Raw genomic sequence first — 24743 nt, forward strand, 5'->3', positions numbered from 1 at the left:
CGGTTACTGGTTCCTTGCCAGAATTAGTTTTTTGTTGTTTACATATACTGATGAAAGAAAGAAACAGATAGGGATTTTCCACATTTTTTATTACTTCATGAACTTAATGTCAACTTTTCTTTCATGGTCAGAAATGGGGTGAAATGAATCAAATCATCTTAAGAACACATAAAAGTTCATATGAACCTGGTGAAGAAATATTTGGGTAAAAACATGTGTCTTTTTTAAGAAGGACATTTATAAGGAAGGGGACAGACATCAGATATCATAATTTGCATGTCAGAAAACTTCAGAGTGACAGACTATGATTATTTTCTTCATCTCTCTATCTAGCATTTTTTAGTACAAGTAATTATGACTTCTTGAAAGGGGTTTCATTTGGGGCGGTTCTGATCATGTATCTCGCAAACATGCTTACTCTTCTGTCAGATTCCCATATCCCGCTTACAGATTCCTTACACTATATGTACTTACATGACTAAAGCAATTCTCATTTTTTTGTAACTTCCTGTTTTTATGGCACAGTTAAATTTGACTTTCATGTGTCACCCTTACCAAAAATTGGCAATCCTGCGTCACACTTAGATTTTGTATTTTGTACTCTTTATAGACCCCAATGAGACCAACTTGAAAGGCTATTATACTTTTTATACGACCGCAAATTTTGAAAAAAATTTCGTCGTATATTGCTATCACGTTGGCGTCGTCGTCTGCGTCGTCGTCTGCGTCGTCGTCGTCGTCGTCGTCCGAATACTTTTAGTTTTCGCACTCTAACTTTAGTAAAAGTGAATAGAAATCTATGAAATTTTAACACAAGGTTTATGACCATAAAAGGAAGGCTGGTATTGATTTTGGGAGTTTTGGTCCCAACATTTTAGGAATTAGGGGCCAAAAAGGGCTCAAATAAGCATTTTCTTGGTTTTCGCACTATAACTTTAGTTTAAGTTAATAGAAATCTATGAAATTTTGACACAAGGTTTATGACCACAAAAGAAAAGTTGGGATTGATTTTGGGAGTTTTGGTTTCAACAGTTTAGGAATTAGGGGCCAAAAAAGGCCCAAATAAGCATTATTCTTGGTTTTCGCACAATAACTTTAGTTTAAGTAAATAAAAATCAATGAAATTTAAACACAATGTTTATGACCACAGAAGGAAGATTGGTATTGATTTTGGGAGTTTTGGTCCCAACAGTTTAGGAATTAGGGGCCAAAAAGGGACCCAAATAAGCATTTTTCTTGGTTTTCGCACCATAGCGTTAGTATAAGTAAATAGAAATCTATGAAATTTAAACACAAGGTTTATGACTATAAAAGGAAGGTTGGTATTGATTTTGGGAGTTTTGGTCCCAACAGTTAAGGAAAAAGGGGCCCAAAGGGTCCAAAATTAAACTTTGTTTGATTTCATCAAAATTGAATAATTGGGGTTCTTTAATATGCCAAATCTAACTGTGTAAGTAGATTCTTAATTTTTGGTCCGGTTTTCAAATTGGTCTACATTAAGGTCCAAAGGGTCCAAAATTAAACTTAGTTTGATTTTAACAAAAATTTAATCCTTGGAGTTCTTTGATATGCTGAATCTAAAAATGTACTTAGATTTTTGATTATTGGCCCAGTTTTCAAGTTGGCCCAAATCGAGGTCCAAAATTAAACATTGTTTGATTTCATCAAAAATTGAATAATTGGGGTTCTTTGATATGCCAAATCTAACTGTGTATGTAGATTCTTAATTTTTGGTCCAGTTTTAAAATTGGTCTAAATTAAAGTGCAAAGGGTCCAAAATTAAACTAAGTTTGATTTTAACAAAAAAATAATTCTTGGGCCTCTTTGATATGCTGAATCTAAACATGTACTTAGATTTTTGATTATGGGCCCAATTTTCAAGTTGGTCCAAATCAGGATCTAAAATTATTAAATTAAGTATTGTGCAATAGCAAGTCTTTTCAATTGCACAGTATTGTACAATGACAAGAAATATCTAATTTCACAATATTGTGAAATAGCATTTTTTTTTTTAATTAAGAGTTATCTTTCTTTGTCCAGTATAGTAAGCAAGAAATATCTGCAAGAATTTTTTTTAATTGGAGTTATCTTTCTTTGTCCAGAATCAACTTAAATCTTTGTTATATACAATATACAATGTATATGACTGGTTATTTGATCTACCATTATTTCATGCAAGCCATACAAAAATAGATAATTATATATTTTGTATTTATTTTCTATACCTGTGATTGTAGTCTTATGTTTATTATATATTAATCTAATAAATAAAATAGTTTGAGGTTGTAAAAGTGTGTTGTTTAATTTTTTCAAACACTTACGTTCATAATTTTCACTTGTTTTGACGCCACCATTTGGGACAATGTGATTATTCTGAACTAGTTTTTCAAAATTGTACCCAGTGTCTTCCGATTTTATCACATGTTTTGATCCTCATAGTAAAATATGATATTGTTTCATTACCAAAACAAAAAATTAAATGAGTATGTTGATTAAGTTACTTAAAAAGTTAAAAAGAAATTAACGGTCCATTTCTCGTAACTGTCCGTCATCTCCTGTTTGGTACTTCGAAGATGCATCGCCCTAAGTATGATGCGTAACTACCAAATATTTTGCGTTTCTAATGTTGGGTAGATAATGTTTTCAGTAATTAGTCCCCAACAATAACATTTATCGACAACTTTAACCAAAACTGGATGGTTTTTCAAACGACAGTGGATGTCCGTCTTTTCTCCGAGTTACGTGAAGGTCTTCTTTCACTATGCAAATTACTTCCAAAAGTATAAATAGACAAAGAAATTCCCTTTGAGCTTGCGCACTGCATACGTCCGGTTCATTGGTGACGTAATATTAAACTGATCAGGAATATCGATCGCAAGATGAAGGAAGGTTTTTCGTCTGTCATCATGGTAACGTGATGTTACGTGAAACGGTAAGTTACGTGAAAGTGTGAAAAATTGGCATTTATAATGAAAAAGCGTGAATAATGATTGTCGTGCTGGAATATAGTTTGAACAGTCCTCAAAATGCATCTCGTAGTAAATGATTTCCAGGGGGTTTCCCAGCTTACTTGTATTTTTGGTAAAATAAAATGATGTTTACCGACGCACTGATTGGTTGAAACGTAACATTTACAGACATTCCTATTTTTATCACGTAACTTTTACCGACAATGCTATTTTTATCACGTAACGTTACAGAATTCCACAGATCTGTAATCGTTACGTGCTTTTTATCTAGATCGAGTTGCAAATAAGATTTTTTTTGGGCAATAAATTGTCATTCCGTGATGTTACTGGAATAAAATGCAAATAAGAACGATATCAGACATATATTTTTGAAAGGATTTCCGTCAAAAGCAACAAAAAAAGGGGGGATGAAAACATTTGTTTTCATTCAAAAGTGTATGCTGTCAACAAATAGGGGTTAATCAAATATTAAATAATATTTCTAATTATATAGGCATTGACGATATGACCGGGGGGGGGGGGGGGGGGGGGAAGATGGAGGGGGTAAAAAAAATCCTGATTGGTTAACACTGAGCATTTAAAAGATAGTTTTTTTAAATAGATTTTTTTTTATGTGTTTGGCTTGATTATAAAACCTGACCCTACCCCCTGAAATCAAACAGGTCATGCCTGAAATTACTAGGTATTTTAAAAATACTTTTTAGTCAAGTTTTGGACATAAAGTATTTTTTTCTTTCAGTTAAGTAAACATACTCATTAAATATAATCAATGGATAAGAAAAAGAAACATGCAGAAGAGATGAAGGTTCATCGGACCAAGTGGACAGATGAACAAAAGAACAAAAACAGAGAACAAAGTAAAATTAGGATGCAGAAATATAGAGAAAGAAAAAAAAAAGAGACTCAGATCCTGGAACAAAATCAAAATCAAGACTGTAACAATAATTTAAAATCAATTGAAACTAGACTACACCAGAAAAAGAAAGAAGACAGACTTAGGAAACAACGGATATATAAACAAGAATGGAGAAAGAACCTAACAGCTCAAAAAAAAAGACGAATAAGAGAGAAAGATGCAGCCATGAAAAGAGCAATAAGAATTAAGAAAGACCAGAGGGCTACGAAAGTGTCAATGAATTTTACAGCACAGAAAACAGAAACGGTTTACCAAAAAGAGGCCTTACGTAAAGCGATTTACCGCTCAAGAAAAAACATGCCAGTCAGTCCTGCAAAATATGCCAAAGTGGTAGGGGGACTTATAAAAAATACAACACCAAGAAGAAAAAAAGCATTAGAAAATGAAGGAATTGGGTCACCGTCTGCAAAGAGAAACTTGAAAGAACTATTTCAATCTGTTAGAGAAGCGCATCTTGATCTATTGAAAGGAAAAACTGATCTGCAAAAAAAAAGGAGAAAAGAATTTTTAAGCCACTTTTCAACCAGCTTGAGCCAGAAACCAGAATTCAAGAAAATATTCTGTATGGCCACAGGTATAAGGCGTAAGTATTTATCTGAAGATTATGTCAAGCCAAAACCCAAAAAGAGAAGAAAAGATGCAACATCAAAACAAACAACAGATGCAGTGAAACTTTTTTTTAAAAGTGAGATACACTCTGCAACAATATCTGATAAAAAAAGCGTCAAAAAAGATTTGCAGGAAAAACATGTTTTAATGATGTCCCAAAAAAGCCTATGGAACAAATGGAATATTGAAAACCAAACGCAATTATCATTCTCGAAATTTTGTGAATTAAGACCAAAAAATGTACTCACTCAAGGACATCGGAAGCTTTATCAATGCTTATGTGAGTATTGTGAAAACGTAAAGTTGAAATTGATTGCAATAAATAGATTCCTGGCGCATGATCATCCAGAACTTAAATTCACAGATGAATTTGATGCTGTAAATAAAACCCTATGTCCAAAATTGGAAGCTGAAAGGTTCCACAAAAGAGATTGTATTGATAGAAAGTGTGCTGAATGTGGCACTTCCAAACTCAGAAACATGTTTGATGGTGTTGTGGAAAGTGAAGAAAATCAGCCTGATGTGAAATGGAAGAGGTGGGATATTGTCAAAACAATCAACCATAAAACAAAGAAAGAGATAACAAAAAGACAAGAAATAGAAAAGACTGGACCTCCAACAGATCTATTAGAAGAACTACTAGATGAGTTAGTATTTTTGTCACCCCACCTGTTTGAGGCTCGTTGGCAGCAAGAGCAATTTGCAGAATTGAACAAAAATTTCCCACAAAATTCTATTGTTCTTACTATAGACTTTGCTGAGAATTTCTCTTGTTTCAGCCAACATGAAATTCAGGGGGCACACTGGGCAAAAGACTCTGTCACAATCCATCCCTGCATTGCTTTGTACAGGTGCCCAAAAGATGGACATATAGTAGACGAATGCATTGATATTGTGAGTAATGATTTGCTACATGATAACCATGCAGTTCATACCTTTCTTCTTGAAGTAGTAAACCATCTTAAACAGCAACAAAAAATTAAAATAGACCATGCATTTATTTTAAGTGATGGGTGTGCAGCCCAATATAAGTCCAGAGTTCCAATCATGGATGTAAGCTGCAGTTCAGAAGATTTTGGCTTTACAGTTGAAAGATGTTTCTATGGTAGTAGGCATGGCAAGAATAGGTGCGATGGAGAAGCTGGAGTAATTAAGTCTAAGGCAAGCAGAGCCATAAAAAATAGTGAGGCCTGTATACCAGATGCCAGATCTTTTCTACAGTGTGTTAAGGTTTTAGAAAAAGGAGCAGAAAAAGCTGATGGTGCATGTAACCATAACAGAAGAACAATTTTATGGTTTTCAAGTGATGACATCAACAGAAATAGACCAGATAGAAATGTTAAAACTGTAAAGGGCACTAGAAAACTTCATTCAGTTTTAGGAATAAAGAGAGGAGTAATAAATACAAGGAGATTGTCCTGCTTCTGTTCTCAGTGCAGAGAGAAAAGATACGATAGATGTCTTAACACCAGATATGTAGAAGGCTGGAAAGAAGTTCGACTTAAGTGTATCCTTTTATAATAAGAATAAAATTAGCATTTAAATGTATAAAATATATGCTCAAAAAGGTGTCAAGAAACTAACAACAATAAGATGCACAAAAATGAAAACGTAAGACAAATGATTTTTTTTATCTTTATTAATGTTATATCAATGAAACATAAATATTGGCCATAAAAACTTCATATCATGTGGGGTCTCTCCTGAAATAAATAAACATATAAACAATATAATCATCAATGGTTCAACAATGGATAAAAACCAACAACAATGAAATATAGGAATGTTTAATTTTGACATGTACACAAAGATATTGATAACTTGACACAGTAATCTCAAAGATTTAAGGCCCATTTTAATTGCAAATCATATATATTAGGGTAGCATCAATTAGAATATAGGTTCCTTAACTCTTCCAAGCATTCAACAGAAATATACCAGTTAATGAAGATGAAGTTGGGAATGCTGGTGACAATGATGTCCATGAAGATGCTGCTGATGATGATGAAGATAGACCTATACTTGAAGATGCCGATGATGATGATAGGCCTATACTTGAAAACGCTGATGATGAGTTTGATAATGATAATGGTTCTCCAGGGATCCCAGACCTCCAGATTGAGGACATCAACAACATAAGCTTTGATCCAAATACCTCTTTTTCATATATAAAAGATGATGACAGTGTTGTACAGAGCCAAAAGTGAGTACTATTTTTTTTTATTACAATGACAAATAATATACTTTGTTAAATGTACCATATTATATATAATTTAAAGGAGAAAACATATGCTGCATTATTAGATTGTTAAAATGAAATTTGGTGAACATGTACTAGTTGATAATAAGATGTTAACATACAAGTAGTGATGCACATTGATGCATCTTGGATGTTAAATTCTCATCTTTCATCATTTAAGGTATAATGTTGGCGACAACGTTCTGATAAAACATGGATCAGAACTTCTTCCAGCTGTTGTAAGTGATTTGTTTCGAAACACGTTAAAATTTGAATATATAAGTTTGTTTTTTTTCTTTCCTGTTAAATGTTACTTTATATTTTATGTTTGTTTATAATACATTTTGGTTGGTATGCAGACCAAAGATAACTCTGACATTAGCATTTATACCATCACATAAAGTGTTAATTTTTTTTTTCTCAGCAACTTCAAATCATATACTTCATACCAGAAAGTCAGAGGGATACATCAATGATTTCTAAGTAATGATGTGTTCAAACAAATTCATTGACAATTTTATATTCACTGTTTTATATCAATTAATTTCATGTTACATTCTGTAAGAGCAACTGAATAAAATTTGGTTAAACAAATTCAAATTAATCTTAGAATAGTTTTATGTATTCAAACCAACTTTTTTATCATATCAAGCCAAGCTACCTCTATTGTTCTATTTTATAGATTTCAAGTACAGAAGAAGACACTATATGGGTCCAGTATTATGAAAAGCGACACGCTAACTGGACATTACAGGACAACAAATTTACTGTCCAGATCAGTGATATTTCCAAAAAACTGCCTCCTCCTGATCTTGTTTTTTCTGGGTCCAGATATAGTTTCAAATTTAATATATAGATGTTGCTTTATTTGTTTATATCATTTTGTTATTAAAGTATATGTTGATTTAAATGTGTTTTTTAGATTACCTAAACAGATGGCTATAATTTGAGATCTTAATCTGTAATGTTACCTGCTGGTTTTGAAAATTACAAGCACCTGGTTATATCTACCCCTAATTGTGTTCACACGTATCATATGACTGGTGAAGAGGTTTACACCTTCATAATGCTGCTTTCATGCAAGACATTGAATGTGTGATTTTGTTATGATGTTGACACTAGTACTTTAAACTTATCTTGTCATTTCTAAGGATGTCATCGCATGCATGCACGTTTGGGAGACAAAATCATAAAAAATGGCTGTTCAGCATGGTGGTTAAAATTTGGATGTCAATCAGGTTGTGTGATTGTTTTATATGATAATTAGATAAGAAATGAATGTAGAAACAATCTGTATGTATTAGTTTTGAAGATTTAGGGTCTGTTGAGTAGTGTGTGAGTAAAATTTCAACATGAAATACAAGATTGTGAATAAGTGTCTGTCCTGTTACGTGAGTTAGAAAGTTGATATGTGTATTAATAACAGTTAATTCAGATGTTTTAGCAACTTATTATTGTTTCAGTTATTCTAGAATAAAATTTAATAGAGTTAACTTATAGAAAAACATACAAGTTGATCTATCTTTACATCAATTGCTAAAAGTATTTAAAAAAATAAAAAAAGTTCTCGTGATCTTAACTGTCCACATCAAAATAACCGCAATAATTGATGAGAATTAGAGTTTCTGATATAAAAACTGCATAGATATGTTTTTTTCCATCTATATAAAGTTATTAATACCATCCATTACTAAGAAGGTGTTTATTTATAAGGTTATTTAATATGCAAATGTCTGTCCTGTTACGTGAGCAATTGGATCAAAGGTCCAACACAATTGGACCAAAATAACATGTATATACCACAGAAACTATCTATTGTATATATTTTCTGGACAGGTAAGATACTTAAGCTTTAAATAAGAGTAAATATAATGATCAATTAAGCAATTTTTTTTTTTGGTCCATGTCCCACCCAAATGGCTGTAGATCTAATAACGAGTCATATTCACTTTTTACTACCAACTGATAAATTTAAATAATCTTTACCATTCAGTGATAACAAGCAGTTTTTTTACATCTTAATATTTTATGATGTATTTAAATGAGTAGTAATTGTTGCAAACTCCATTAGAATATTTTAATTGAAATTAGTTTTGGAATAAGGGAAAGGGGGATGTGATTAAAAAATTGGGTTCAATTTTTCTCATTTGAAATTTCATAAATAAAAAGAAAATTTCTTCAAACATTTTTTTGAGAGGATTAATATTCAACAGCATAGTCAATTGCTCTAAGAGAAAACAAAAATTTTTAAGTTCATTTGAATACATTCATTCTGTGTCAGAAACCTATGCTGTGTCAACTATTTAATCACAATCCAAATTTAGAGCGGAATCCAGATTGAATGTTGTGTCCATACTTGCCCCAACCGTTCAGGGTTCAACCTCTGCGGTCGTATAAAGCTACGCCCTGCGGAGCATCTGGTTTTTTATGCCTTTAATTACATCAATGTAATGTCTTGTATGTAAGGCGTAAAACAATATTTAATAGCCTGTTGATGTACATGTAAGACATTTATCATATCATATGATGCATCCTTAAACTGATTCAACCGGTGTTTCAAAGTGGTCAGATTTGACTTTCTTATCTGATGATGCTTATTGTTACAAGTTTTCTTCAAAAACTGTGGTCGGAGTTAACTATAAATAAGTCACAGTTTTCAAGAATTCATATATCATATATCATATATATCTTATAATAACTCTGGTTGTATTTCAAAGTTTACTCTTGTATCACGGCATATATAGGACCCCATATACAGATATATTTACAAGATAAATACGATAGAAAATTACAGTCATGTTACAATCTACTAAGTAATCTCGATCTGAAACAGTTGTAGCCTTCAATAACAATGACTTGGGATGATACTTTTACATTCCTTAAATGCATGAGTTAATAGGGACTACCGCATTGAATCTTTTAAATGTTTAACTGTCAGTCACCGTCTGAGACATGTCATATATACATTTTGTATTTCTCATTACACTACCAGGAAAAACAACGCTTAAATTTAGTTTATATAATTAGGTAATAATTGGTATGTTAGTGACCCCTGACATTTTGCCTGATATAGACTTGTAAATATATTTAGAATTATTGAATTATTTTTTTTTTAATACATTTCAGAGTGGTATATTTGAACATAGCTAACCCTACAGCAGGTACTGGAGTTTGTGTCAGATTTGAAGGTTATGAACATTGTAAGTATATCTGTATATAAGTCATACATGTATATATGTGATACTCGTGCAGTTTTTAAGCAAAATGATTTTAAAGTATTTTATAATAGAACTGTATATATGTGCATGTGATTGACAATGATTGAAACATTGTACAGTATGAGGTTAGATATTAGAAATATTCAGATTTAGTGCATAAGAACTGTTTACAGAACATTTAAATGAAGAGTGAAGGCCAAAACTAATTGTGGAGAAACCTTGAAAAAAGAAATGTTGGTATTGCAGTACATGTAATACTATTTGATAATAATTTATTTGTTTGGTCAGTTGGGTTTATTGAGATATGCCTACATATACCGTCCCTTTTTATCCAATGTTTATGTACAAAATATAAAATAATTATTTTTTCTAGTTATTTACAATTCTGGAATAAGAGATGATCCTGAATATTTAGTAAAGAAGCAGTACATAGATTGTCCATTTGACCTTTATAAATCTCAAGGTAAGTGTCTATATTCTATAATCCAAATGTATACTAATTGTTCTCATGTTGCAAGCCTAATGTATTGGAAATTTTTCATCTCTTAAAATGCTTGGTCATCCTTTACAAACGTTTCAGGAATTGTATATAAAAATGGTTTTCTACAAATGATCCATTTTTAGTTCTGATCATATGCAAGTAATGGCTACTTTTGATTCTTTGATTCTTTTTTTTGCAGATAACCTTGGTATTGGAAGTTATGTTTTTCCCTTCAGATTTCAGCTGTTGAATGATTTACCAGGTATAGATTAATTGTGATCAAAGACCATATTCATAGTGACATTTGCAATATTATTTTTGTATATTGATTAAACTTAAAGATACCACAGATACAATGTATTTATTAAGATTTTGAATATAATTTTGGTATGTTTAACTTTAACTGTGAAAAATAAAAACAAGTCAATAGATATAGGAAGATGTGGTGTGAGTGCCAATGAGACAACTCTCCATCCAAATAACAATTAAAAAAAAAGTAAACCATTATAGGTCAATGTACGGCCTTCAACACAGAGCATTGGCTCACACCAAACAACAAGCTATAAAGGGCCCCAAAATTACTAGTGTAAAACCATTCAAACGGGAAATGAATGTATCTCTTGTTTTTCTGTGTCATTACAAAGACTTGAAAGTGATGTTTGCTGCTTCTATACCATAACATAGTACATTAAAGGATGACAGAAATATCCAACTATATTGGACAATACTACAGACCACACCAACCATCAACACCTATCTCCTCTTCATAAAACAGGTTACAAAAAACAACCACTACATGGTCCTGATATGTTATATTAACATGATTGAAAGAGTTTTAAAATAGTCAGAACAGCACATTTGTTCTGTATACATGAAAAATGCATATCATAATACTATACAGGTATGTTAAATCAGTCAATGAAACATAAAAATGTCAAATGAATTACTATTTCAGCTATGTCAATAATCAATGTTTATTTACATTACAGGTTCTTTTAAAGCTTCTAGTGCAGGAGGAAATAAGTGGTGGAAAGCCAGAATACAGTACTGGATATCAGCAGAATTGATCCATGCTGAAACTGTAAAGGTATAGACCAAAAAGTTATATTTTTTAGGAAAGAATAGATTGAAATAAAAGAAAAACCAAAATTTACTCAATTAACATTTTTCAAACTAAAGTACAACGTTATATAGCTTTGTTCTTATAATTCTTATAAAATATATTAAAAATATTCTAGATTGTATTCTAAACTGAAATACATGTACTTTTTTCAGGTTACCCAAGATGTTGTAATAAATCAAGCTTTGCCTAATACAGTAAGACCATCAGGTCCAACACAGAATACAATAGAAACTATAGATATAGCTAAACTTCCATTGTATAGTAGGAAATTGTCTGTAACTGCCAGGTTAGTTTTTTATTCTTATAAAAATGTATTATTTGTTTCTGAGGTTTTATATGGATTCAAATAATTCTCAGATACTGTCATAACTGTAGTTGATGAAATTTGTCTTTCTAACATATCTAAGATAAACATAATTACAAATTTGGTTTTTTTTGTCATATGAATATGTTATTATTTTTATAATAGAATATTAAAATATTTCCATGACTATATATGACACAAGAAGAAAATGAGTGTCAACTGTTTGAAAATTCACTGGTATTGTTGAGTTATCTCCCATTTAAAAAAAATTGTAAACTAGGAGGAAATTAAAACGGTGTGGATTTTGATAGATTTGTATTTGTTTTAATGTTGTAGAATTATTTCAAAACAGCAGATAATAGTGTAAAGATTATAAAAGCAGTATTAATAAGGTAAATTAAATTTTGAACATGTTGAAAAGAAATTTAAAAATAAAAGTAGAAAATACTTTTTTCTGCATTCAGATTTCATTTGTTAATGTTTTTTCATATTTAATTTTTAGGTTGTTTGAACATATTCATTTATCTGGAGGTGTAGCTAGATTAAGAATCATCATCACAAATAACACAAAAGTCAATGTGAAGACAATATATGTTAAAGTAAGTACTTAGATCTTCTCCATTATTTCTAGGTTTCTATGTCTAAATCAAATCCTGACCATACCTTTATACTTGTATACAAGCTGTCAACTATATTGTGCACAACTGCATATTTGTTTAATATATAATTTACTTTCATTATCATTCAAACACAGTAAAGATCTACCTGTATTTACTGTCTGCATATCTAGCAAACCTAGATTTATGTGCTATTTTCATGACTTTGTGTCTGAATTCCTCAATTTATATAGTTTAATTGCAACAAGAATAAAACAAAAATATATATAAATATCTAACTTAATATTAGTTAACTAGATACAGTAATTCAGAATATTTAAAAAAAGGAAGGACTTAACATAAGAATTGGTAATGGATGCACAATGATAAAACTTGCCCCAACCTGTCATTTGAGTCTTTCATCAATTTAGTACTTTGTTATATATTCCATTTGTAGTTATATGGAGTTTTTGCCCTGATGACAAAAGGATCAAAAATGAATCCAGATGATCCATGTGTGACAGAAATAGATGATAATGTTATTATTGAACCTAAAGAAAATCCACATCTAATTTGGGAGGCCATGCCAGTCGAAGGATGTAATTCTGAAATTCTTAATACGTAAGCATTAATAAAATCAATATTATCCAAATAATAAGATATAAAGACAAAATATTCTCTATGTGGAGCCCTTACAAGTATGCATAGCTCGTATGGTTCTATCAGTTTCTTAAATGTAGAAGCAATGAAATAACCAAAATTTATGCAATATGTTATTTTTACAATGTTGTTAATGCCTTTGAAATGAAAAGACTCATTGACCTTGAAAAAGGTTTGATGAGGTGGCAACGAGGATCAAACTGTTGAAGTAAATGCTTCTACAGAAATTATCTGTTCAGCTTTTAATCCAAACCATGTCTACCATTTATAAATCATTTATAACAGTCTTTATTTGTTACTTTTTGGCCAATCATTTGGTTCTTACATATGATATGATATTCTTGAAATTTGAGACCACAGTTTCTCATTGTTTCACAGTTTTATCTTATATATAGCCGCATTTATGATTTATACTGAATATTTTAACAACAGGGGTATTGACAATGTTCATGTTCCACTACAGTATAGAGATGGATCCCCACTTCCACCTACAGTCAGTAGTAAATATCATATAAAGGTAATAAATTATTGATTTTGCATAAATTGATTGGTGTTAAACACCACTTTTAACAATATTGAGCTAGTTCATGGTGTTGGAGGAAGCTGGACATCATTGAAAGAACCACTAACCTTCGTTAAGAAAACTAACAATTCTTATTGTTGCACCTGCCAACTATGGGATTCAACCTCACAATCTCAGTTATGACTTGCTAGTAATACAGTAGTTTGACTACTCAAACTTCTCGTCAACTGAGTTCTCTTGTTTGAATACAAAAACTCATTGAAGATACTAGGCAAATAATGTAGTACAATTGATGATTGTATTGTCTTCATAAGACTTGTCAGTTGGGAAAACATTTGGAAGTCCAAATTAAATATTAAGATGAATATCCTACATACCGTTAGCATCTAGTTTCATTTCTACATTTTAAAAGTATTTCTTTTGTATGTATTCTCCAAAATTTTTGAAATAATTCTGATTTGTTCCAATTAATTATTGATCATCTATCATGTCTATAAAAACTGACATTGCAATATTAATTCAAATATGTTTTTTAAGATTGTCATTAAAACCTTTTTAAACAAACGTACTTAGGAAAATGTTTTAACTTGTGATACTGAAACTGGATAATTAAAAGACGTATTTAAGTAATATGTAAAATTATTTTTGTGTAGCATATTTATTTTTGTTAAATTTTGTACATGATATTTACACACAAGAGTAGGGAAACAGTTAAAAAGTGATTGGACATACATTCTTTCTTACTGTTGACTAATCTTTATTTAAACAGATTTATCTTGATTGGATATTTTTCAGTGTACATATGAAATAGAAGTGATTGTAGAGTTACAGAATTTAAAGAGAGCCTCTTTGATGTTACCTCTTCATTGTGTAAGACACACTCAGGATGACACGGTATGTACACATTAAAGATTTATAATGTCAGTTCCTATTACACTGTTTTCACATTCATATTAACTCAAGGTTTACCCAATACTTCTGCAAACACTATTATATTTGTGAAATCTTTTTTATGTATTTATACCATTTTAGCCATCTTTAGCTGCTGTTTCTTTTTTTTTTCAACATGTTCCAGAGTTTCTAATTTAATGATAAAATAAAAGTTTGACATATTCATGAGGATTTAAATTTATGTTATTTTTCTATTCACCAAAATAAATAGCTCTTGAGCATAAGTTGATGTGGGGTATACGTTCTATTACATCATGATTTTAAATGTACCATAAGTGGTAAATGGTTACAACAATTTGTGAAATTGTTTGTCTGAAGAGCTTGATTATAAGATCTTCTTTTGAAGTAATAAATATTTCATTATCATTAACATAATCCATTGTTTCTCTACAGTGGTCCAAATGGCAGGCTCCACAATGGGTGTATGACACAGAAATACTTACATCAAACAGTCGCTTCAGTGTACCAGAAAATGTTTTAAGTAAGTTTATGTTATCTCACCTATTTTACATGTAGGTTCTTCAGGTTGATGTGAGAGTTCTTTACACTAATACGATTCAGAAAAATCAGCTCTGTTAAATGTTTTATTTTGGCCTTGCTCATTAATAAACATTTATACCATTTTTTTTGTATTTTGTGGGTATAGGTGAACCTCAAATTTAAATGTTTAACGAAATTACAAATTTTCTATAGGCTTGCTTGCAGACTTTTGATGAACCACAAAATTAAATCTCTACAAAATGCAAGTTTTCTTCAATAGAGTAAATGAATCTATGTATAAAGATTTTATCGCTAGGTCTCAAGTCAAGGTCATATAGTTACTAATAATAGATTATGTAAAGCAATATTATTGTCTGAAATTATAACAGAAAAAGCACCATAAAAATCAATAAAGTCATAAAAAAATTAAGTATGTTAATAAAGATTTCTTATTTTGATTTCAGATGGCCCTGCATTTTCTGGAATTCCAAGATTTCAACCTTTGAGCTGACAGTAAAAGATAATGTAACAATCCATTTAGCAATTAATTCAATTTCCATTAATATGTTGTTTATCATCCTTCTCTTCATCATGAGAAACAGTTTCTCCTAAAGCCATTCATACTGTTACTCAACTATTATCTCTGGTATTGTAGTTCTGATAAATTGAATACAAAGTAAAGTTGGAATTTCTCTCATTTTAATTGTATTGGCAAAAAGAGAGAACTTCAAACTCTTTCTCTTAAAAAGTTTTAGTTGGAAAAATGAGAGACAAAGAAAAAATATCTGGTTAAACTTGGTGCTTAAAACTTAAAAAGAGTGCTGTAGATTTTGTGTCTTGAATGAAAATTTCCCCCTGATAAACATAGTTTGTTCTGTTCTGTTTAGTTTCTTGATTTTTATTTTTGTGCCATATGCATATATTTGTTTTCTGATAGACTACAAACAGTTGTGCCAAAAAATATATTACTACTGTAACATGCTTTTTACTGACTTGAAGTTAAATAAATTCAGCAAAAAAAATCAAAAAATCTAATATCTTATTTTAACAATAATCAATTCAAGTCGTCTCTTTGCAGACAAAAATAACGGAAATGTGTAATTCATTATTGAATTTGCTCCTCTTACCTTAAATAGCTAGAACAATGAATATGGATACATGTATGTGTTTTGGTTTCTGATGCTTATTTCCTTGAGTTTTTTTTTAATATGAATTATAGAACTAGTGCTCCCTGAAAAACTATTTTGTATGAAATTAGCCTTGAAATTTGTTGTCTCCCATAATTATACATATTTTAGATCAACCCTTAAATGGATTTACAGAGAAATTCACATTTTATATTATTATTGTCATATTACTGCCTTATATTGTGTCAAGGATAATGTATGGCTATTTTTGTGTACTGGTAATTTATTTCAAGGCAAATGTAATATAAATTCTCATAAATACATAAAGCTTACAATAAAAGTATTGATAAAAAATGCTTCCAATCTAAGTTACATGGTTATATGGTTATTGTTGTTCATGGCCATATAATAACTGGTTCTGAAGTGCCACTTATTCTTACCATAATCTTTTAAATAGATTTAAAGGAGACCTGATTTTCATCTTGCTGGCCCAGAAACCAGATTCAATTAATCAGGATGACTTTGTGTCCAGAAGATAACATGATGTGGTATGATTGCCAATGAGACAGCCATCCACAAAAGACCAAAATGCCACAGAAATAAACATCTATAGGTCACTGTATGGCCTTCAACAATGAGCAAAGCCCATACTGCATAGTCAGCTATAAAAGGCCCTGAAATACAATGTTAAACAATTCATTTCAGAAAACTAGTTCATTATGAGGAGTAGTTTGGAAAAGAAAATGATTCCAAAAGCTCATTCTTGTCATCCACTCTTATTTGAACGTATGAAAAAAGAAAAAAAAAATTAGCTACCATATATATGTAATGACCACTACATGACTATATCTCTTGACAATGTTTGAAAATAAACATTATAATTAACCTAACATCCTATTTTTTTATTTTTGTTTTGAACTATGGATTTAGTTTTATTTGTTTGTAACAAATTTTCATTGATTTCGTGGGTATAGATGAACCACTAATTTAAATGTTAAATGAAGTATAATTTGACATAGGATTGTGTGTACACTTTGGCTAAAACAAAGAATCGCTTTGCTCATTGTTGAAGACCGTACTGTGACCTATAGTTGTTAATGTCTGTGACATTTTGGTCTCTTATGGACTGTTGTCTCATTGGCAATTATACCAAATCTTCTTTTTTTTTTTTATATCAACCAAGATATAAGTTTTATCCAATCCTTGAAATTAAATGAATCCACAGTAAATTTTGATTAAACCTATGATAAAAAGAATTCTCAAGGACTTAAGTAATAAAACTGTCAACATTTGTGAAACAAATTCAAATCCAGTATTAAATTTGAAATTGCTGAGCATACATTATTTCATCATCACCATTATTTCCATAGAAAAAACATTTATTCTTTTGACATATATATAGTGCACATCTTGAACTACTTCACTAATAGGTTTATTATAATGAATGTATTAAAAACTTATTTATCATTTGCTGTTTTAAATCTCAAGGTTACACTTCAAATGATAGTTTTCATCCATTTGGTAAAATAAATGAAATCATCAAATGAAAATTAAGAAAAAGAATATCCTTGCCTAGAGCTTAAAATAAATGTATTGAGTGCATCAATACTCTGAAGCAGCTTTAGTTATGCCATTTTTAATGAATATCTAACATAGTTATACACAGAATGATGAAGTAAAGATTTATTATTATTTTTTTGATAGATATAAAGTTATTTTTACGATATGAGATTGAATTATTTAGATACTATAAAATGGCAAGTTATTATTATTTATTGTCAGTTTTTCCCCGTAAACATTTTTATGAAGGTATAACAACAGTGTATTACATTTAAAAGGCACTTTTATTGATTATAGTTAATCTGTACGAAGAGAGAACATTCTGCTACAGGCTCTTCGCCAGGTGTAACATTATGATACTGAAATCTGTGCTTAATAAAAATTGATATTATTGACTGCTTTTAAAATGTCAGTATAAACTACATGCTGTTCATAGTGTTGTATTATATTTTGTCATTTATGATATTGTATAATGCATCCATTTTGTATTACATTCTAACATCTGTTACAAATATGTAGATGAACCCATGTGCCTCTGTAATCTGTCAAAAAGAAACATCTTTCTTTTTATCAAAAATTAGCAAATTAATGCTTTACTTGATGCTTTTAGTTGTTAAAAGCAAAGAAGCATTGAGGAATGTCAAAAACATTTACCCGTCAATATGCAGATATATTAAATGTTCAGGATCTGCTGAAATCAGCATCTTCCAATTATGTACTTGTGATAATGTATGTCTTCTAATCAGCAGGTTAAAGCTCTTTGAGTCTGCTTTCAATATCTGCTATGATGCAATATGATATGACATGGTTTATATTTTGTTTTGTTATGTATTTTGTAATACAGAGATAAATGATTTAAAGCTTCTGCTGGTTTAATATTTACAGTGCATACAGTACATTCATCCACTAATAGCTTGATAGATTTGTAAATTGTTGAAGTTTGTATGTTAACAGTTATATCCGTTTGGTTGTTTTTTTTATGGGTTGCTGTCTCATCAAAATAGAATGTAATAATACTGGAGGAACTTCATGACCAAAAGATTTAATTCTTACAATACTAGGTGAAATATTTTTTTTCTTTCTTCTGGATGATAAGCTTAATGTGCTTTCATATCAAACACATGTGCTTTCATATCAAACAAGTATTTTATGTAGTATGGTGTTGTCTTTAATACCATGAAAAAAATAGAGCTTCCAAACTTAACTTACCAAAGAAATTATAAAATAGATATAATGTAAATTAAGTGTTATTGTAAAATTGCAATTTTAAGTTGTTTACAGTAAATTATACATGAAACATTCCATTTAATTATTCACAAATTTATGTTTTTATATTATTGTGTTTATATAAATTTATTTGTTAAATTATAAAATATATTGATATGCCATGTAATATTGTGTTCATTATGTAATTCATTCTTTTGAAATCCAAGTGATTATTATACAATATTGAATTTTCAAACTTTTGAAATGGAAATAGAAGCAAAAAAGTCATATTACAATTAACTCCATGTAAGAATTCAATTTGAATAGCTCTTGACCATTAAAGTGTGAATAAAAATATCCATATGGGGGGTGTTTTCATATAACTATTTCACACGAAACATACATCTGGCATCCTAAATTGTTAATCATGGTATCTTTGATAATTTTTTCAACCTCTTTCAAAGTATCATTTTAAAAAGATTAACTCAATAAAAAGAATCTTTATTGAAGTTATGGCAAAGTAGATTGATTGTTGTCAGAAGTCTTTCTAACAATGATTCAGTAACAGGATTTTTTTTTTGCCAGTGTATGATCCCTTTGTATATCTTATGGATCAAAATGTTATAGAGTTTGCCATTTTTAGTGATATCATCATCTTTTTCATTGTATTGAAATTAATGGACAAAATTTGATAGTCTCATATCTTAGATATAAACATTAAGCTATTTAGTCAGTTATTGAACATTGGTTGGTTAGAAATATATTAAGCTGGAAAAAAAATGATGTCTTAAAAATAAGTTTACCTAATTTAGACTAAATTTCATGTAACAGTTTGTTTGCAGTCTAGAATCTTCCTAAAAAAGTTAAAGAAAATTATTCATATGCATAGATATGGGTTTTTTAAGGGAAAATAAATTCATCATAGATACCAGGATTTAATTTAGTATTCACGCCAGATTTAAAAGGGGGAGTGTATCACATCTAAGTTTCAAAGAAAATTGAAAATGATACATTTTTTTGAAATATGTGTTTTAGTAACATTGCACAGTTTAAGTAACCTTTATTTGTGAACATGAATAAAAAATATATTTACTATATCATATATCAACATATTGCAAGTATGAAACTCCTGGTACTTATTACAGAATTTTACAATATTTGTTTTTTTATATATTTATGAAATGTAAATGTGATAGTAAGCTTATGCTTAAGATTTCTACAATAAATGCATTTAAATATAAATGTTATTCATTTTGCTTGGTTTCAGTTATGTCTTATATAAATCGTTGTTTTAAAAAAATTGAAATTTGACTTTATTCTTCAGTGCAAAAATAAGGTAGTACTGGAGATTTGAAGAAAACGAATTAAAAAACAGATTATGTTGCGTCTTTTGTTTTCTCTTATTTTTGAGTGTAAATTCACATTGTGATAAGACGTGTCACGGTACTTGTCTATCCCAAATTCATGTATTTTGTTTTGATATTATATTTGTTGTTCTCATGGGATTTTGTCTGATGCTTGGTCCGTTTCTGTGTTGTGTCTTTGTTCTCCTCTTATATTTAGTGCGTTTCCCTCGGTTTAAGTTTGTTACTCCGATTTTGTTTTTTTTTTGTCCATGGATTTATGAGTTTTGAACAGCAGTATACTACTGTTGCCTTTATACATGACAGTTTATGAAGCGGTGTCTGTTTTCAGACACTATATTTCTTTAGGTTGCCCTATTTCAACAAACTTGAGTATTTGCTCGGCTGGCTAACTACAACTCACAGTATGGTGATGTCAGGGGAGCGAAAGGAACGAGTTGATACCTGATTTTGTGTAATTATTATCCCAATTAATAGATTACACACATATTCAAGTGATTTATCTGGTATTATGGAATTGTTTGAATAGTGTGACCCAATTTTTCAGCAAACATTTAAGAGGGACAGTACCAGTTCAGCGAAAACAACTTACTATGTAAATTTTTTAACAGATCTTTGGGATGTCACAGAAAGATGGCACACATTTTTCAATTGTGAAACTGCTTGTATATTTTTAATTTTTCAGATTTTGGAGTTATTTTTTTAGGAAATTTTCGCAAGATGGATCCAGTTTTATGTAATCAACTCCTCATAAATTGTAACTTCAAAGAAAGATTACACACACGTTGAAGTTTTGCAACTTTGAATTTTTCGAAAAACTAAGGATTCTCTTATACCTTAGCCGTATTTGGCACAACCTTTTGGAATTTCGGATCCTCAATGCTCTTCAACTTGTTTGGTTTTATAAACATTTTGATATGAGCGTCACTGATGAGTCTTATGTAGACGCGCGTCTTGCGTACTCAATTATAATCCTGGTACCTTTGATAACTATTTGTGCCATATTGAATTGTTTTTGTTTTTTGGATTTCCCCCTGTTTCAAGACTTTTGACTTTTGAACTTCTGCAGTTTTTAACTCTTACCAAAAATCTTTAGAAAAAAGATAGCACACATGTTGAAGTTTGCGCATCTGCAAAAATGAAAGATTTTGATGTTTTTCCTACTCTGATGGTATTGGGAACTTGGGAACTTTTCATCAAACTTTACAATGATGGTTCAAATTTTGTGTAAATCCATTTTGTTTTTTTATTCAATCCAGATGTTTGGAAACCCCCGAGAATTTTCCTCATTGAAGTTGTGAGTCGTCTGTTATGTTTCCAGACATGAAAACTAAGTGATTTCTCAGCAAACATTTTTCTACAGATGATACCAATATTTTGTTTTATCATTTGAAGTTCATTATCCATAACTATTGAGGTTGTGCACCATAATTTATGGATTTGTTTAAATTTTTTCCCGCACTTTTACAATTTATACTTCCATATATCTAAACGTTCAGTAAAGAGTATTCTCCAATGTTGAAGAAGAAAAAAAAATCTTATAGCAACCCAGAGATTTGAGTCTTTGTTCAATTTTCTACTTTTCTATTTTTTAAAGTGAATGCAGTTTTTCGAACAATATATTGTTTTCTGAGTTTAGACATACAGTCTGACTCATAACAATACAAGAACAAGTCAGCTGTCTTTAAAACTTAAATAGATGCAGACAATTAGAAAATAAACAGCTTTGATCATCTAATTCCAGTTAAAGTAAGCAATAGGAATATGAAGTTCGATTACCAATGGGACAACTATATACTAGGAACCAAATGATATATAAAAGTTACGATTACACCGTATGTCCTTCAACAATGAACAAAACATAGAATGCATAGCAAGCATCAAAAGACCCCGAAATGAACAAAGTAAAAAAAAATCAAACCAGAACTAAAAGTATAATAATAGGTTCACTCATTCGTGCGATGAAGTTCCCGAATGACATCAGTCTCATAAAAATAAAGGAACAAATTTGAAAACATGAATTTGACACGTAATACCCCTTTAAGATCTTTTATTTAGTACGCAAGTCGTACAACCTAAACTTGAAAAGTACTTTAAAAGCCGATACGAACACCAAACGCCTCACGAGTACTATCAGTTTGTTTCCAATCATTGTAATATATGCGTATTTTCAACCTTTCATCAATTTCGTAATCATTTTTGAAATTCGATATGCGAATAACCACGACGTTAATACATTTATTAAATTAATAATCATCTGATTTTTTTCCCATTATGTCTCCGATATTAAGAATCAAAAGCTTATTCAAACCGTTTTATCAAGATTACATGTCTTGGAATGTGTAAATATTTACAATTTAGGCCCGAACTTTGCATCACGTTAATCCGTTCATAGTATGAATTTCACATTCACAATAACAGTAAACAAAAATATGTCACAAGTTCATTGAATCTATGCCACAAACGACAAGATGACCGACTTCCACCATCGTGACCGTATTCATACAATAAGGAGATAAAAGCGTTATGATTTACATCTGGGAGCTGGACATGTGTCGTAAACAACTTGAATATCACTTTATCATGAAATATATGGTTGTTCATAATCAATAAGTACAAAATAATTGGAGAATATTGTTTCAATTTTTGTTATTTCTACTTACAATTACGAAGAAAAAAAAGAAAAAAAACTTGACAAAAATCCTAATCAATTCAATTATTTATTGAAGACTTTAAATGAAGTATTTAAATATTTACTACTTGAGTATAAAGTTGGCCTTGTCAATTTAGTTGAGTCTTGTATTAAGAACTCACCAATCGTCACCTGTGTGTGTCGTCTTTATTGTATCATTATATTTCCCAAATACATGTGAAGATGTGCAAAGAGATTTTTCATTTTATTTAGTTTCACTGATAAGATTGAAATTTTCGAACCGCAAATATAATATTGATAACTGTAGTCGAATGTACGGAGACGCATTTTCTTTGAGAGCGTACTGGAAATTGAATGTATTAATTTACAGATAAAATACAAAAATAAAATTGAAAAAAAAACGATAGTTACACATCTTCCACTAGTCGACATTGAAATCAGACTCGTATCTACCCGAGTGAGCATTTAGTAATGTATCAGTCCACATATCATTCGCCGAAAGGTTTTCTTAAACCTGTTGGGTGTAAAAATGATGATATTTTTTTTAATTAGTTTCGGTTTAATTTTTCAGGTTTTTACGAAATATATTAACTATTCAACTTTCAGCAGACACACAACGTCATGACAGTAATTTTCGTTTTCTAAGCATCAACATATTTTTTTCACCACCTTCATATGTGTTAATATCAAATGTTGCTACTTCTTAAACACTTTTAAGTTCCCAACGAATTTCCGCACTACCAAATCTTTGCCATGTAGTTGTTAATACCGACTTATATTCCTTTCGAACTGACAACATCGATACAAAAGTTTTAAGATAATGTTAAGACGCAACGAATATCTCGATCGTTTCTGAGACGAGTGCACATGTGGTCTTTTCATTTTGATCATTGAGGAATAAGGCAACGAATATTTCATAGTAGATTATGCCCTTTTTCAGAGTATATAACATACAATGGGGTTCTATAAATTTGTTTCGTACATAAAACGTTAAACGGTATAACTTTAAGGCGTCACAAAAGTCTCTGAAAGTCATATGAAACGAGTGAGTGGTGAAAAATAATGTTTGTCCAATTCTTGAACCAATGCATGTATTCATCATACACGATTTTATCATTGTTTCGCAAATATATCATATAATCGTCAATTTTTTTCTCTCTGTTTGTTATGATTTAACAAATATGGCTGCTAATTAAATGCCGTGTTTTGAAGCCGAGTTTTACCGATTGTCACCTTATAGTAAACAAATCACAAAAAGCATGGGTATTGAGCACGTGTTTAACATGTATAATCAGATATTTGTTTATTTCAATGACAGATCCATGCGTATTGTGGTAACCGGATTTTTACGAGGAGGGTTACGCTTGGGTCGATGTACATACGGAAAATATGTCGGCGAATTGGTTCCTGGAAGCAAGCAATTGAAAATAAGTAAACCTCTTCTAAATGTGGACAAGATAAAGAATTTTCCTCAGAAAAAAGTATATATACATAAGTTGTATAATGAAAACTATCCATTTAGTTATAAAAAAACATATGCATATTCTTTTTAATTTGAGGTTTCTTATGACTTTAATATGTATCTATTTTTGCTTAGAAAATAGCCTTTAAAATAGCCTATTCCGTATTATTACCTATTACGTTATATTTGTTATTCTCATCGGATTTTGTCTAATGCTTAGTCCGTTTCTGTGTGTGTTACATTTTAATGTTGTGTCGTTGTTCTCCTCTTATATTCGATACGTTTCCCTCAGTTTTGGTTTG

General features: G+C 30.4%; 2 protein-coding genes across 3 annotated transcripts; both read left to right on the forward strand.

Annotated features, from left to right (window-relative positions):
* The first annotated feature begins 58 nt into the window (after positions 1 to 58).
* Positions 59 to 20204, forward strand: LOC134725404 (uncharacterized). The gene is made up of 12 exons (XM_063589208.1): positions 59 to 205; positions 9860 to 9933; positions 10325 to 10414; positions 10632 to 10694; positions 11422 to 11519; positions 11708 to 11841; positions 12362 to 12458; positions 12913 to 13076; positions 13548 to 13632; positions 14434 to 14532; positions 14983 to 15070; positions 15534 to 20204. The coding sequence occupies exons 1-12, from the start codon at positions 144 to 146 to the stop codon at positions 15578 to 15580; spliced, it is 1101 nt and encodes a 366-aa protein (XP_063445278.1). The 5' UTR covers positions 59 to 143; the 3' UTR covers positions 15581 to 20204.
* Positions 3543 to 8637, forward strand: LOC134725403 (uncharacterized). Of its 2 annotated transcripts, XM_063589207.1 has the most exons (4): positions 3543 to 6001; positions 6415 to 6697; positions 6915 to 6972; positions 7416 to 7643. In XM_063589207.1, exons 1-4 carry the CDS (start codon positions 3739 to 3741, stop codon positions 7587 to 7589), a joined length of 2778 nt encoding a protein of 925 aa, XP_063445277.1. In that variant the 5' UTR covers positions 3543 to 3738; the 3' UTR covers positions 7590 to 7643. The 2 variants fall into 2 exon arrangements, with proteins under 2 accessions (XP_063445277.1, XP_063445276.1); XM_063589206.1 differs by lacking the exon at positions 6915 to 6972 and having other exon boundaries at positions 7416 to 8637.
* Positions 20205 to 24743: the final 4539 nt, after the last annotated feature.

Source organism: Mytilus trossulus, chromosome 7 (genome assembly GCF_036588685.1).
Source record: "Mytilus trossulus isolate FHL-02 chromosome 7, PNRI_Mtr1.1.1.hap1, whole genome shotgun sequence".
NCBI lineage: Eukaryota > Metazoa > Mollusca > Bivalvia > Mytilida > Mytilidae > Mytilus > Mytilus trossulus.